The following is a 12255-nucleotide window of genomic DNA, read 5'->3' as shown; positions in this document are numbered from 1 at the left end:
GCACAAAGCCAGGGCCAGGGTTTGATGTGGTTCAGCAGCCTCCCTCACTGTGTCCTTCTGAGGGACCCAAAAATGTACAGAACCGCAAAAGCTTCCGTATGGAAAATGCCATTGAGAGTCTGGTAGCTGCCAGCATCTGTGTTTGGAAACTCAGCCCTTGAATTTTGCTTCAGTCCCTGGAATCAGGCCTCAACAAAGTTTGTTTTCAGTGTATTTTTTCCTAGGACGCAAAACACCATATTTCTGTAGCGGTGGCCTGTTAGTATAGTTACAGGTGTTCTGGTATTTAAAGGGATTTAAGGTGAATTTAAATTATCTAGCTGAGGTTACTCAAGTGGGTTGTTGCTTTATTTTGATGATGCAAAACCAGGAGGTCCACAGGCACTTGATTGCAAGTGCATTTCCAGAGGGCTTACTCCAGGAGACTGTGACCGGCCAGAGTCCTACCTGATGAAGGTGCTGGAAAGGAAACATGCCTGTGAAGAGTGAACCGCTTTTTTCCTTGGCAGGGAGACTGGAGTTGAGCTGGAGTGCCCGCTCAGCACAGAGTGGGAGCAGCTGGGGCCGTGGGAGGTCTGGAGCTCATTCTGGGTTTTAGCAGCCCTGAAGTACGATGCTAAATATACACATCTTTTAAATTGTGAAATCCAACACCTAATTGCTTTGTGCACATATTTAGGAGGTCTCTGCTCCCAGTAGGTCTCCCATTAATATTAATAGTCGTGACCTTCTCTAAAATATGCCCTGACTCATGTGGGACTTAGACACTCCAGGATTGTGCTGAGGTTTCAGAAGTAGCCGCAGTGACTGCCGGCTGCATGCCCTGAGTGTGTGGCAGAGGCTGGGGACAGAGCATCATCCTGAAGCCTGGCAGAGCTGAGGCAAGCTGCCTCATGCTTGCAAAGAGTGAGACGTAACCGCCCTGTTGCTTTTGGCTCAGTGACAAGCTGTGGTTTGTTAAGCATTTTGGAGCCTGTGGCAGGAGCCCAGACCCATCCTACTCCCAGGCTCTGGGAGGCCATTGTGCAGTTTATACCACTGTTGGTGGCAAGTCTGGAACATGGGGAAGGTTGTTCCTTCATTGTCCTGCTGTGCTTCCACACCCTGGACCCATGTTGACCAGGTATCTCCTGAGTGCATCTCACTTGTGAGCTCTGCAGGACTGCAGGAAGGAAGAGGAAATGGGACCACTGCTCCAGCCCCTCTCAGAGTCCATCCTGGTCTTCCTGGTGGGCAGAAACTTGCCACCCATGACCCTCAGCCACAGCGTTGTGCACTGAGAGCAAGGAATCAGCCTTACTTTTTTACCAAATGGTGTTTCATCAGTTGCCTTTCGGAGGTGGCTTCCAGGAGAGTAAAGGTGCTGAAGATGAGCTGAGAGTGTTAGGTCAGTGGTGCCTGCTGCAGGCAGGGGGTGTCGCTGGAAGAGGAGCTGGAGCTGGAAGAGGAGAAAAATTGGCTACTTGTCTAAATGTCCTATAGGAAAATAAGGTAGGGAGGGAAGGTAAACCCTACAAAGAGCTGCATCTGCTTGCAAATTGGGTTAGTTGCAATACATTATATGTGAAATTAAGTTATTACTAGGCAGATCACACTCTGTATGAGTACAAGATTGTTGCCAATACAGCCTGCCTCTGACCTGACCTCAAAGAGAAGAAATTAACATTTATTCTTCCTGGCTAGGTAGATGTTAATGTTCCAGCAACATAGTCCACACCTCTCAGATCTGGTGTTAAGTTTCAGTCTCATGGGGTGCTTAAAAATTGTCTGTTAGGCAGTCATTGCTTTGAACTCAGGTTTGCTTTCAGGCTTTTCTTAGAAGCATCCTAACAAATGAGCATATATTGATACCGCTGAGGTCATCTCTTCGCCTCAGGATGTGGGGATTTTGGAAAGTGCAGAAGTTCTTTGGCTTCAACGCAAGTTGTTCTAGCCGAAAGAAGAGCAGAGTGGCTAAGAGGAGGGATGGTTGTGTCAGATGAAGAGTGGTAGATTTGTGTCCCACCTTTTTGCATAAGCTTGCTGACTGTCTCTGAGAAGTGTGCCCAGCCATGCACCCTGGACTGTCCTGAGCAGGAACTCAAGAGGGTTAGGTTGCTCCTTCCACTTTTGAAGCTCAGCTGGGCGATGTTGCAACTCTTCTGTTGCCATCCCCAGATGTTTTCTGCAGAACAGGTAGTCACGCTGTCCTCTGCAAGGCAGCTAATGTGGTCCTGGCTGTTCTGATAGCTGACGCTCCAGACACAGGATGGCACATTTGGCACATAGGCTCTTGAGTCTGCAGTGCACTTCCTTGGCCTCACTGCCTGGAATTGCTCCTCTGATTTGGATGGGAATACTAATGAGTCTAAAGTTAAAAGATGCAGAGGTGATGGACAGTTAGAATAGGACAGAGAACACCCTGGATGCCTGTCATGCATGAAAAACACCTGCTGCATTTCTTTCCTCAAAGAAAAGAAAAGAAAAATACTAAAAATAAGAAAAATATTAAAAATAAGAACAGCAAATATACCTGATGAATTTGGTGGCCTCCTATGATGGGACTGCAGCATTTCTAGATCAGGGAAGAGTAACTGACATCATCTACCTGAACTTATCCGAAGCATTCAACATTGACCCACACAACATTCTTGTCTCTGAATTGGAGAGACATGGATTTGACGGATGGACCTGTTGGTAGATAAGAAATTGCCTGGAGGGTTGTGCGGAAAGAGTTGTGGTCAATGTGTCAGTGTCCAAGTGGAGATCAGTGATGAGTGGCATTCATTAAGGATTGGTATTGAGACCTGTGTTGTTTTACGTCTTTGTCAGAGACACGGATAGTGGAATTGAGTACACCCTCAGCAAGTTTGCTGACAATACCAAGCTGTGTGGCATTGTCAACACACTGGAGGGAGGGACCTTTACAGGCTTGAGAGGTGGGCCTGTGCAAGCCTCATGAAGTTCAGCAAGGCCAAGTGCAGGGTTCTGCACCTGGGTCAGGGAACAAATATAGGCTGGATGGAGAGCAGATTGAGAGTAGCCCTGCAGAGAAGGACTTAGGAGTGCTGGTGGATGAGAAGCTCAACATGAGCTGGTACTGTGTGCTTGCAGCCCAGAAGCCAACTGTATCCTGGGCTGCATCAGAAGAAGGATGACGACCAGGTCGAGGAAGGTGATTCTACCCCCTGCTCTGCTCTCATGAGACCTCACCTGGAGTACTGCATTCAGTTCTGGAGTCCAGCACAGGAAGAATGTGGATCTGTTAGAGCAAGTCCACAGGAGGGCCACAAAAATGATCAGAAGGCTGGAGCACCTCCTGTATGAGGACAGGCTGGGAGAGTTGGGATTGTTCAGCTTAGAGAAGAGAAGGCTCTGTGGAGACCTACAGCAGCCTTCCGGTACTTAAAGGACGTCTGCAAAACAGATGAGGAGGGACTCTTTATCAGAGAATGTAGTGAGAAGATGAATGTTAACAGTTTTAAGGTGAAGGAGAGTAGATTTAGGTTAGATATTAGAAAGAAAGTTTTTAATGTGAGGATAGTGAGGCACTGGCACAGGTTACCCAGAGAAGTTGTGGATGCCCCATCCCTTGAGGTGTTCAAGGCCAGGCTGGTTGAGGCTTTGAGCAACCTTTCGTAGTGGAAGGTGTCCGTGCCCATCGCCAGGGCTTGGAATTGGATGATCTTTCAGGTCGCTTTTGACTCAAACCATTCTATGATTCTATGGTTCTTTCAAATGATGTAATTGCTTATTAGTGTGTATGTTCTGTGGCTGAGACTGGTGGTAATTTAACTTCTCCTTCATTTACTGTACTGCTGGGATTAACTATAGATGGAATAATAGCCCATTTTCCTAGAAAGGCTTCTTGGAACCAAATGATGGTGTACACATAGATACGTATTGCTGTGATTTGTGCTTTGCTGTGTGCACTCTGTAAGGCAAAAAGAGATTTAGTACTTTACTTTCATTTTTTTCTTCTTTTGTTTTAGAAATTTCTTTAAAGCTTTTTCACTTATCGGAGAAACTCAGGAACGAGAGAGAGTTTTAATCCACTTCTCCTGCAGATATTACCAGTGCAACCCAAACACCATTTCTTCTCAAGGTAACTTTGTCTGATACAAAGGTCTTTTATTGTTGCCCTCTTAATTCTCACCTTCCATAGCTTGTATGGTCCGTGCCTGTGAACTGAAGGTGTGTAGATGCTGTGCCATGCTTTTAGAGACTGCCTGTGGTAAGCATTGAAACCCTCCACGTTCTCTACACATAAATGTAGTAAGGCGGTGAAAAATCTGTATTTATTCCCAGTCAGGAAAGGTATTTAGGCTTGCTTAGTTGTAGCTTCTCCAGATTTAAATATCTTCTGTTGTAATTTCTGATCTTACTGACTTCCAGTGTCTGTGGGTACATGCATGTGGACAAGAATAGGTCCCATCTCAGGTGGAAGAGAAGCTATTTGCTTTCAGTGCTCCATTCAATGCTAGCATCTCTGCATGCACTGGCAGAAAGCATGCCAATTCTGCCAATTGAGGGGGTGAATTTCATGTGCTGTATCCAGTCCCTGGCATGGTTTCATCTTGACTAGCTAACGTCAGTCAAAGTGCTGCCTTCTTGCCAATGTTTTCAGTCATTTTTGGAAATGGATGGAGAAAACAGACAATCACATGGATAAAACCTGAGAAAGTTGGCACTGGAGATGGGGACTAACTGTCCGCTGGCATAGCTGCAGCCTTCAGCTAGCAATGCTTGCAGAAATATGTGGCCCTGTGCTTCCAGCACTGGTCATACACTGAGAAAGGGAGAAAGGAGAAAAAGAAAATAAGCGTGGACTAAGCTGTGCCTTTAGTCTCATGTGTAAGTGAGAAAGAGCTGCTACTCTTGGAGGTACTGCCATACTTCCTTACTTCTTCCTTTGTTACCTGCTCCTATTGCAGTGAGGTGATGTTTGTCCACTTTGCGCCTGTTGACTTTACTGGCTGGTGTGCTGCGGAAGGTAGTAGGTAGCAATACGACTGGATCTGCTGCCATGCTCTCACCATCTTCTTCCTAATGCTTTTCTTGTTTTAAGACACTGCTGGCAGTCATGTAGAATAGGTGTGTCATGTTCATACTGAAATAATGGCTTCCTCACTGATGTGGCAACCAGGGTGCAGGAAGGACATTGCCACTTTGAGTCTGAGTAAGCGTTCAGATTAAAGTGAGTCCTGCAGACTTTGCCCAGAATTCTACATAATTTTGATGCTGTATTATATACTGCCAGTAGTTGAGTGCTACCCTATGAAAATATGGTGGTAGTTCTTTTTCATGCAAGTCCAGGCTTGCATTTGCCTTTCTCTTTGCCCCTTTTCCATTCTCTGGTTGCGTTTGCAGTTTTGAAATGAGAGGCTCTGGATAAATGCATAGACATAAACTGGAGCACCACAGCCCCAAGTTCAAGCTGCTTTAGACTTAGTACTGCTAGTGATACTGGTTCTTCTCTCATTTCATGCTCTGCTACAGTTCAGCCTCATTGCTTGAGTGCTGCAGCCTGAAAAAAACAGGTATGAAAACATGGTCTTTACCTTGATGAACATCTTTTTGTGATAGCTTCATCTTGCACAGCTTTAAGCCTGTAATAGTCACACTGAGTGAGAGACACATCCATCATCATCCTCTGTTCCTCTTCCTTCACAGCACAGCGGGACCAGTGCATGGTCCATTATCTAGACTCAGTTATGAAGGTTTTTCTTTGCGTTTCCCTGCAGCATGTGCATGTCTAAAAAATGATTCTGTGTCTTTATGACATCCCTGTGAGAGAAGAGAAGGTGGCACCATGTGTTTATGAACAAAAGAATGGAGAAAATCTTTTTCTTAATGTGTTCCTAATGTTTGGAAACTGGTTAGATACATTTGAGTTTTCAGAGTCGATAAATGGCACCATGGGCACTGTCACCTTTGTCTGGATTTGTGCACAGCCAATACATTTTTCATTTTGAAAGGGGTGCCTGGAAAATGAAGAATATAGAATTGGTGTCCAGTTCTGCAAATACCAGTCCACACTCACTTTCCCACGTTGCCACAGTGACTTCAGAGATGGAGCCAGGGATACAGTCTGTTTCTTCTGGCTCATTGTTGAGGGCCTTTGCTGCAGGACCACCTTAGAAATTGCTTGAGCACTGTCTATGCAATATGGAGCCAAGGCAGCGTAAATAGCTGACTGAATTTCTCCAAAATTCAGCCTAATTGAGCTGTGAATGGGAAGGGTACCAGAGAGGGAGGAGCACAGGATACTGTGTTGTATCCACTCTGCAAGAATGAGTGTGTTTTACTCTTCCCTTTTTGCCCTGAAATAAATTAAGAAAAGGGAGCTGATTCAGGCTGTGTTATTGGTATTAGCAAGGAAAGGGTGACAGCATGGTTTCCTGTCCAGTTCGCCTCATCCATGGGAGCTGCAAGACAGTTTTGACAGTCATTAAAAGATGAAAGAAAGGCTCTTCTGGCTTGCAGCTGCAGGGTGACCTCACTGTTAAATTATTTTATTATGTGATTTTCTTGATAAAAAGATTCTTATTAAGGAAACGGACTCAATTAGGCTATAAGGTTCAATTTTAGCTGTTGTTAAAGTTACAGTTGTGGGTTTGAATGTGATTCTGGTTATGTCTCCTGTAGATGGAGTTCACTGTCTCACGTGTGCTATGATGCTGCTGAACACAGACCTGCATGGACATGTGAGTATGCACAGCTTTGTGTAGACTGTTCCCATGGACACGGTACTTGGCGGGGGTGGACTTCTGGCAGCAGAGTTGCCTGGCTGCTGACCTGCTCCTAAAGCACCACTCAGACAGCAGACTGAGAAGGCTGCACTCACAGGCTGTTGTCCCAGGCAGGGCTTTCCAGTGTGCCCAGATCAGTCATATGTGAGCCTGGTATTGTGCCTGGTTTTGCCATAATGTGTGAGAATGCTCCTTGTCCTCAGGCCTATGTCTTTCATGTGTGTCTCCCCTCCTCCCCTCTTTAGAATTGCAGGCCCTGGCCAGGAAGTGTGGTTGGATTTGGCTTCCCCTTTCCAGTATGTAAAAACATTTGGGAAGGCAGAAGAAAGAAGGGAGGTTAAGAGGTGCTAGGAAGGTTAAAAGAGGAGAGTGATGTTTGCAGGCACCCAATTGCCAGGGGTAGATCTGGTGGAACCAGGGTAGTGACAGGTGAGCTCAGAGCAAAGAAAGCATAGGGGATGCATGGGCATCCTGAGTTGGGAGCACTGTGTTCTCCCACTGCACATCTCTCCCCACTTACTGCCTAGGTGAAATAGTATTCCAGTTTGAGTCCTGTTAGTGACACTGGTGTAGGGTGCCAGGAGCTCCAGGACATGCATTTCAGCACCCATGGTGCAATACAACTGCTATGCATGGTATTCCCATGCTGATAGGACACTTCCTCCCTCCTAGAGTCAGGATGGAGATAGAAAAAGACTGGGAGTGTGTCGTGACATCAGGCAGGAATTGTGACTTCAACTACATGGCTCTGGGGCTTCTTTCTGGCTCAGACCCTTCACTGCACCATTAAGGGCTCTCCCAGGAGGGCCTCACTTGGAACCTCTTATGCAGCAAGGGTTGTAGGTTGGGCAGCGGGAGATGGAGACACCCTGCTCAACACTTGTGGGTGCCACTGTGTGGTGGGTGCAGGTAATGAAGGCTTGTGTGTGCATGCCCAAGGTTCTTGACACCCACCTCCGATTAACTGAATGCCTTTATCTGAAAATTGTAGAAGTGGGAGTGAGTTGTGAAGAATTTCTTTTCTCTGAAGGCTGAGCCTTCCCTAACTCAGGAGTGCATCAGTCACACAGAAGGGTGAGCAAAGTCCAGGAACATGCCCCAGTGTGCCTCTTAGCATATACCACTTCTTTTGAGCTCACCTAAGTCTGCCTGCACAGCTATCCCGCTCCTCAGACTGATGAGCTGCCTGGCCTTGTAGTCCAGTGAGGGAGACTAAATGGTTGTGTGACAGCCTGTTGGCATTTCCTGTTTGCTCCCTGTGATACTTCAGTGGGCTCTACTGTCTTCATTAGGTACTGGAGTAAATGGTCTGCCTCTGATCCATTATTGCTGTTGATGATTTGCAGCTGGAGCTAGAATGACTCTGGCTGTTGCAGCATGCAGCTTTGGAGGCTTATCCTACTGGCAGTCTTTAGTGTGTTGTTTCGCGTACACGGTTGTAATGTTTGCCAGACTCCTGCATGTCTCCCCTCTCCCCTTTCTCTGATTTCCTGTATTTTTATTCTTCCTCTTATTACTTTGCGTTTTTTCCGCATAGGTGGTAAGTTTGGTATTTTTTAATTGGAATGCAACCCCTTGCAGATATGCACTGATTGTCTTTTTACTAACAAAAATAATGCTCTAATGCATCTTTACCATGATTCTGCTAGAGCAGAAAGCAAATGAGCCATAGAGCTTGTCTACGATGAGCTCCATTTGTTGCTGACCTACTGATTGTAAGTGCAGACACTTTTAATAATAAGCTCGACCGCTTGTAAGCCTGTAGTGCAGTTTCTCTGCGTTTGGCTCACATTTTCTTTTAACTCTTGTAGACAAACTCTTACTTATGCCTTTATTTATCCCTGTCTTGCCGCATTTCATTCTTTTTGTAACTAAATCATTTTTGATAGCTGTATCTTGGAGGTGCATGCTTTCTTCTCTGCAGGGAGGTCATCACCTAGGCTGTGATGCTAGAAACTTCTAAAGTATCTCTAAGACTGCCAGGCATGTCTTCTGGAACCTGTGTGGCATTGTGTAGAGATGTTAGCTTTGGTCTTGGAGCAAAACAGCCATTTCCCTGCAATGCCATTTATCTTTCTGGATGAAATGAGCCATGCTGCTATTGGTTTTCGTCGGTGTGGGGAAGCTGCAAACTGCCACATGGAGGAAACAAACAGAAGCAGTTTGAAGTCTGTTGCAGGGAGGAAGGAGAGCATTTGCAAGTCTACTAGAGCAGCTTCAGCCTGCACCCAAAGACTGCACTCAAATACCCAAAGTATGAGCTGTGTTCTGCAAGCTTAGCAACAAGAGAGCCAGGGTAACAGCTAGACTGTGTTGTCAGGAGCATTCCTATTGTGGGAAGCAGTGCACTGTTCCAGTGTTCCTGCCTTCCTTCTTTCTGCTGGTCCGTGCTGGTCACAGGCTGTGAGACCTTCCTTAGTGACTGATGGCCAAGGTTTGCTGTCTTTCCATCTTCCCCTGATCATTCATTATGGAAGGGAAGTAGAGAGTGTACAATCCAAGCTGTCAAGTAACTGTAACGTTCAATGACCTGTGTTACTGACTGGTGCCCTTCTATGGGCACCATTCCTGTGTTAATCTGGGCTCTTGCTCCTAACCCAAGTCACTGTCTACACACAAAGCTCTTCCGCTGAATTTCTACAGCCAAAGCCTACTCTGACCATGGAGAAGTCATCTTCACCCCCTTCTCCTGAGTGGCAGCAGTGACATTGCCAAAGATACTGCGATCGTCACAGAGTCCTGTTTTTCCTCAGCCTTTACCATGTTTCACAGCTCATCCCAGGATGCTTCCCTTTTCTCAGATCTCTCTGGGTTCCTTTTTCACCAAGTCAGTCTTGTCACTGCTGCTTGCTCACAAAGCTCCCCACATGCCAAGCATGGGACTTCTAGCACTGAGGGGACTGAGTATGGACACCTTCTATGAGAGATGAAGGAGACTGAGATCCAAGAGCAGTCTAGGGCAACCTCAGACTTCCAAATGGAGAAGTTTGGGTCCTACATAAATGTAGCTGTTCCTTTCCTGTTTGTGTCTCAGTTGGGGAACTTTCAGCCTGAGAATTAGACAGAAAGAGAGAAAAGAGAGCAATTCTATGGAAATATCAAGACAGCCTCAGCCTGTTAATCAGAAAAGGTAACAGCTGCTTCTGGGAATCTTATTCCAACTCAGGGCAGTTCCTATTGGAAAGGAGAATTAGAAACGTTAAGAGAAAGGTCTGGAATGGGCCTCAGTTGTCTGTTTCCTTATGATCAAGTAGAGTTTTTCCGTCAGAGGCTGGTAGAGTCTCTGGAGGCATGGAGGTGTAAGGCACCATGCAGATACCAGACAGCTTCATCATCAGCCTCTTCATTACAGTCCAGTATTTAGCTGGTGGTTTTTTTTTTTTTTTCAAATGGGTCTGTGGGACTTGTGGCTGAAATGCATCTTCTCTTTTCCAACAATACTGGCACAAGGATGCTTGACTGTGAGTGATCTTGGGAATGCTTTCTTAGTGCTGCCTGCCTTGGGCTTAAATGAGAGCAGGGAGGTGAAATTCACCTGGTGTTGCTTATTTACATCATTTTGGAAAGCAGCATGCATATGATGCTGTGTCTTTCTGCCATCCCTTCCAGAACATTGGGAAAAAGATGACCTGCCAAGAGTTCATTGCTAACCTCCAGGGGATGGATGATGGCAAAGACTTCCCAAAAGGGCTGTTGAAGGTAAGGAATGAACAGACCATTGGTTTTATTTTTAGTGAGAGATGGTTCAAACTGGAATGCCCTGCTTGCATTATCTGAATCCTAATAGTCAAATGGGACAAGTGATGGAAAGATTTCTGCTCCCAGACTGTATATAATATATACTGTGTTTATTCTGTTGTTGTCCGTCTTTCACTGACTTGATTGTGATTGTGACTGTGTGCAGTGTGGAGAGAGGAGACTGAACTTCAGTAGTGCTAGCTTCTGTGTGTCTTGTAAGCTCATGCTGTCTCAGAGTGCTGTCTCCTAATTAATGCGGACAGAAGCAGAACGTTGGTTCTGACTATTGAATACTTAAGGGCTAATCCTGAGTTCTGTGTATCTGGAAGGTGTGTGTGTTATTTCATCAAAGGGTGCTTTGAGGTTTTTGCATTAGAGCAGGAGATGTAATTTCAGATTAGAATGTGTTGTCACATTCAGATTAGAATGTGCTGCTTTGCTTCAGGTTTTGTTCATTAAGTTTGTGCCAGGAGTTAAATTGGAAGAACAGGGAAAGGGGCTAAGCAGGACGACTCTTGTTTCATTGTCAACAATAATAAGAATGTTTCGCTTCTCTATTTGTCTTATGAAAAAGCAGCCTGTTTGACTCAAGAAAGGAGTGCATACATTAGAGTTCATAACTTTTTTTTAGTAATAGAAATAAAAATGCGTTTGAGAGCGCCTACCAAAAGCCTACCAAAGAAATTCAAAAGAATTGCCATCTCCTCTGTGGATTTTGTGTCAGGCCCATTGTGAAATGCAGATGACCTTGCATACAAGGTCTGACACAAATAAAATGAGACTGTGCCTCTCTTTATTTAACAAATTAAGAAAATAAACTATGATCAACTTTGAAATAGTTCCCTTATGAGATGACACACAACTATACATAATGGGCCAATGTTCAAAGCAATTCTGCAGATAATTTTCTGAGAGGCTGTTGAAGATCAGAAACGGTGTGGCCCCCAAGGCCAGGGAAGTGATTCTGCCCCTGTACTCCGCACTGATATGGCTGTACCTCGAATACTGTGTTCAGTTTTAGGCTCCTCACTATAAGAAAGACATTGAGCTCCTGAAGTGCATCCAGAGAAGAGCCCTGAAAGCATTAGAATCATAGAATCATAGAATCACTAGGTTGGAAGGGACCCACTGGGTCATCGAGTCCAACCATTCCTAACAATCCCTAAATCATGCCCCTCAGTACCTCATCCACCCGTCCCTAAAACACTTTTAGGGAAGGTGATTCAACCACCTCCCTGGGCAGCCTATTCCAGTGCTCAGTGACCCTCTCCGTGAAAATTTTTTTCCCTGATGTCCAGCCCGAACCTCCCCTGGCGGAACTTGAGGCCATTCCCTCTTGTCTTGTCCCCTGTCACTTGGGAGGAGAGGCCAGCTCCCTCCTCTCTACAACCTCCTTTTAGGTAGTTGTAGAGAGCAATAAGGTCTCCCTTCAGCCTCCTCTTTTCCAGGCTAAACAACCCCAGCTCTCTCAGCCACTCCTCGTAAGACTTGTTCTTCATCCCCCTCACCAGCTTTGTTGCTCTTCTCTGGACACGCTCCAGAGCCTCAACATCCTTCTTGTGGTGAGGGGCCCAGAACTGAACACAGTACTCAAGGTGTGGTCTCACCAATGCCAAGTACAGAGGGAGAATAACCTTTGTGGTTAGTGTGTTGTCTTAATGTTAACTTGCTGTTCACTCTTGCACACCAATGTTTTTCCAGCCAAGGATACAAAAAGTCTGTATTTGGTCACACGTCCACTTGTACTGAGTGAAGCGATTGAGTTGAGCCTTATCTCATTGTGACA

General features: G+C 45.6%; 1 protein-coding gene across 8 annotated transcripts in view; it reads left to right on the top strand.

Moving 5' to 3' along the window:
- PSD3 (pleckstrin and Sec7 domain containing 3) overlaps positions 1 to 12255 on the top strand; it is a 111065-nt gene that overhangs the window by 41431 nt on the left and 57379 nt on the right. For all 8 annotated transcript variants that reach the window (XM_054053981.1, XM_054053979.1, XM_054053980.1 and 5 more), the window contains 3 exons: positions 3972 to 4084; positions 6628 to 6686; positions 10341 to 10430. In XM_054053981.1, the coding sequence (XP_053909956.1) occupies positions 3972 to 4084; positions 6628 to 6686; positions 10341 to 10430 (262 nt within the window). The remainder of the gene's footprint in view (positions 1 to 3971; positions 4085 to 6627; positions 6687 to 10340; positions 10431 to 12255) is intronic.

Source organism: Cuculus canorus, chromosome Z, assembly GCF_017976375.1.
Source record: "Cuculus canorus isolate bCucCan1 chromosome Z, bCucCan1.pri, whole genome shotgun sequence".
NCBI lineage: Eukaryota > Metazoa > Chordata > Aves > Cuculiformes > Cuculidae > Cuculus > Cuculus canorus.
This window is presented reverse-complemented; position numbering and strand designations above follow the sequence as displayed.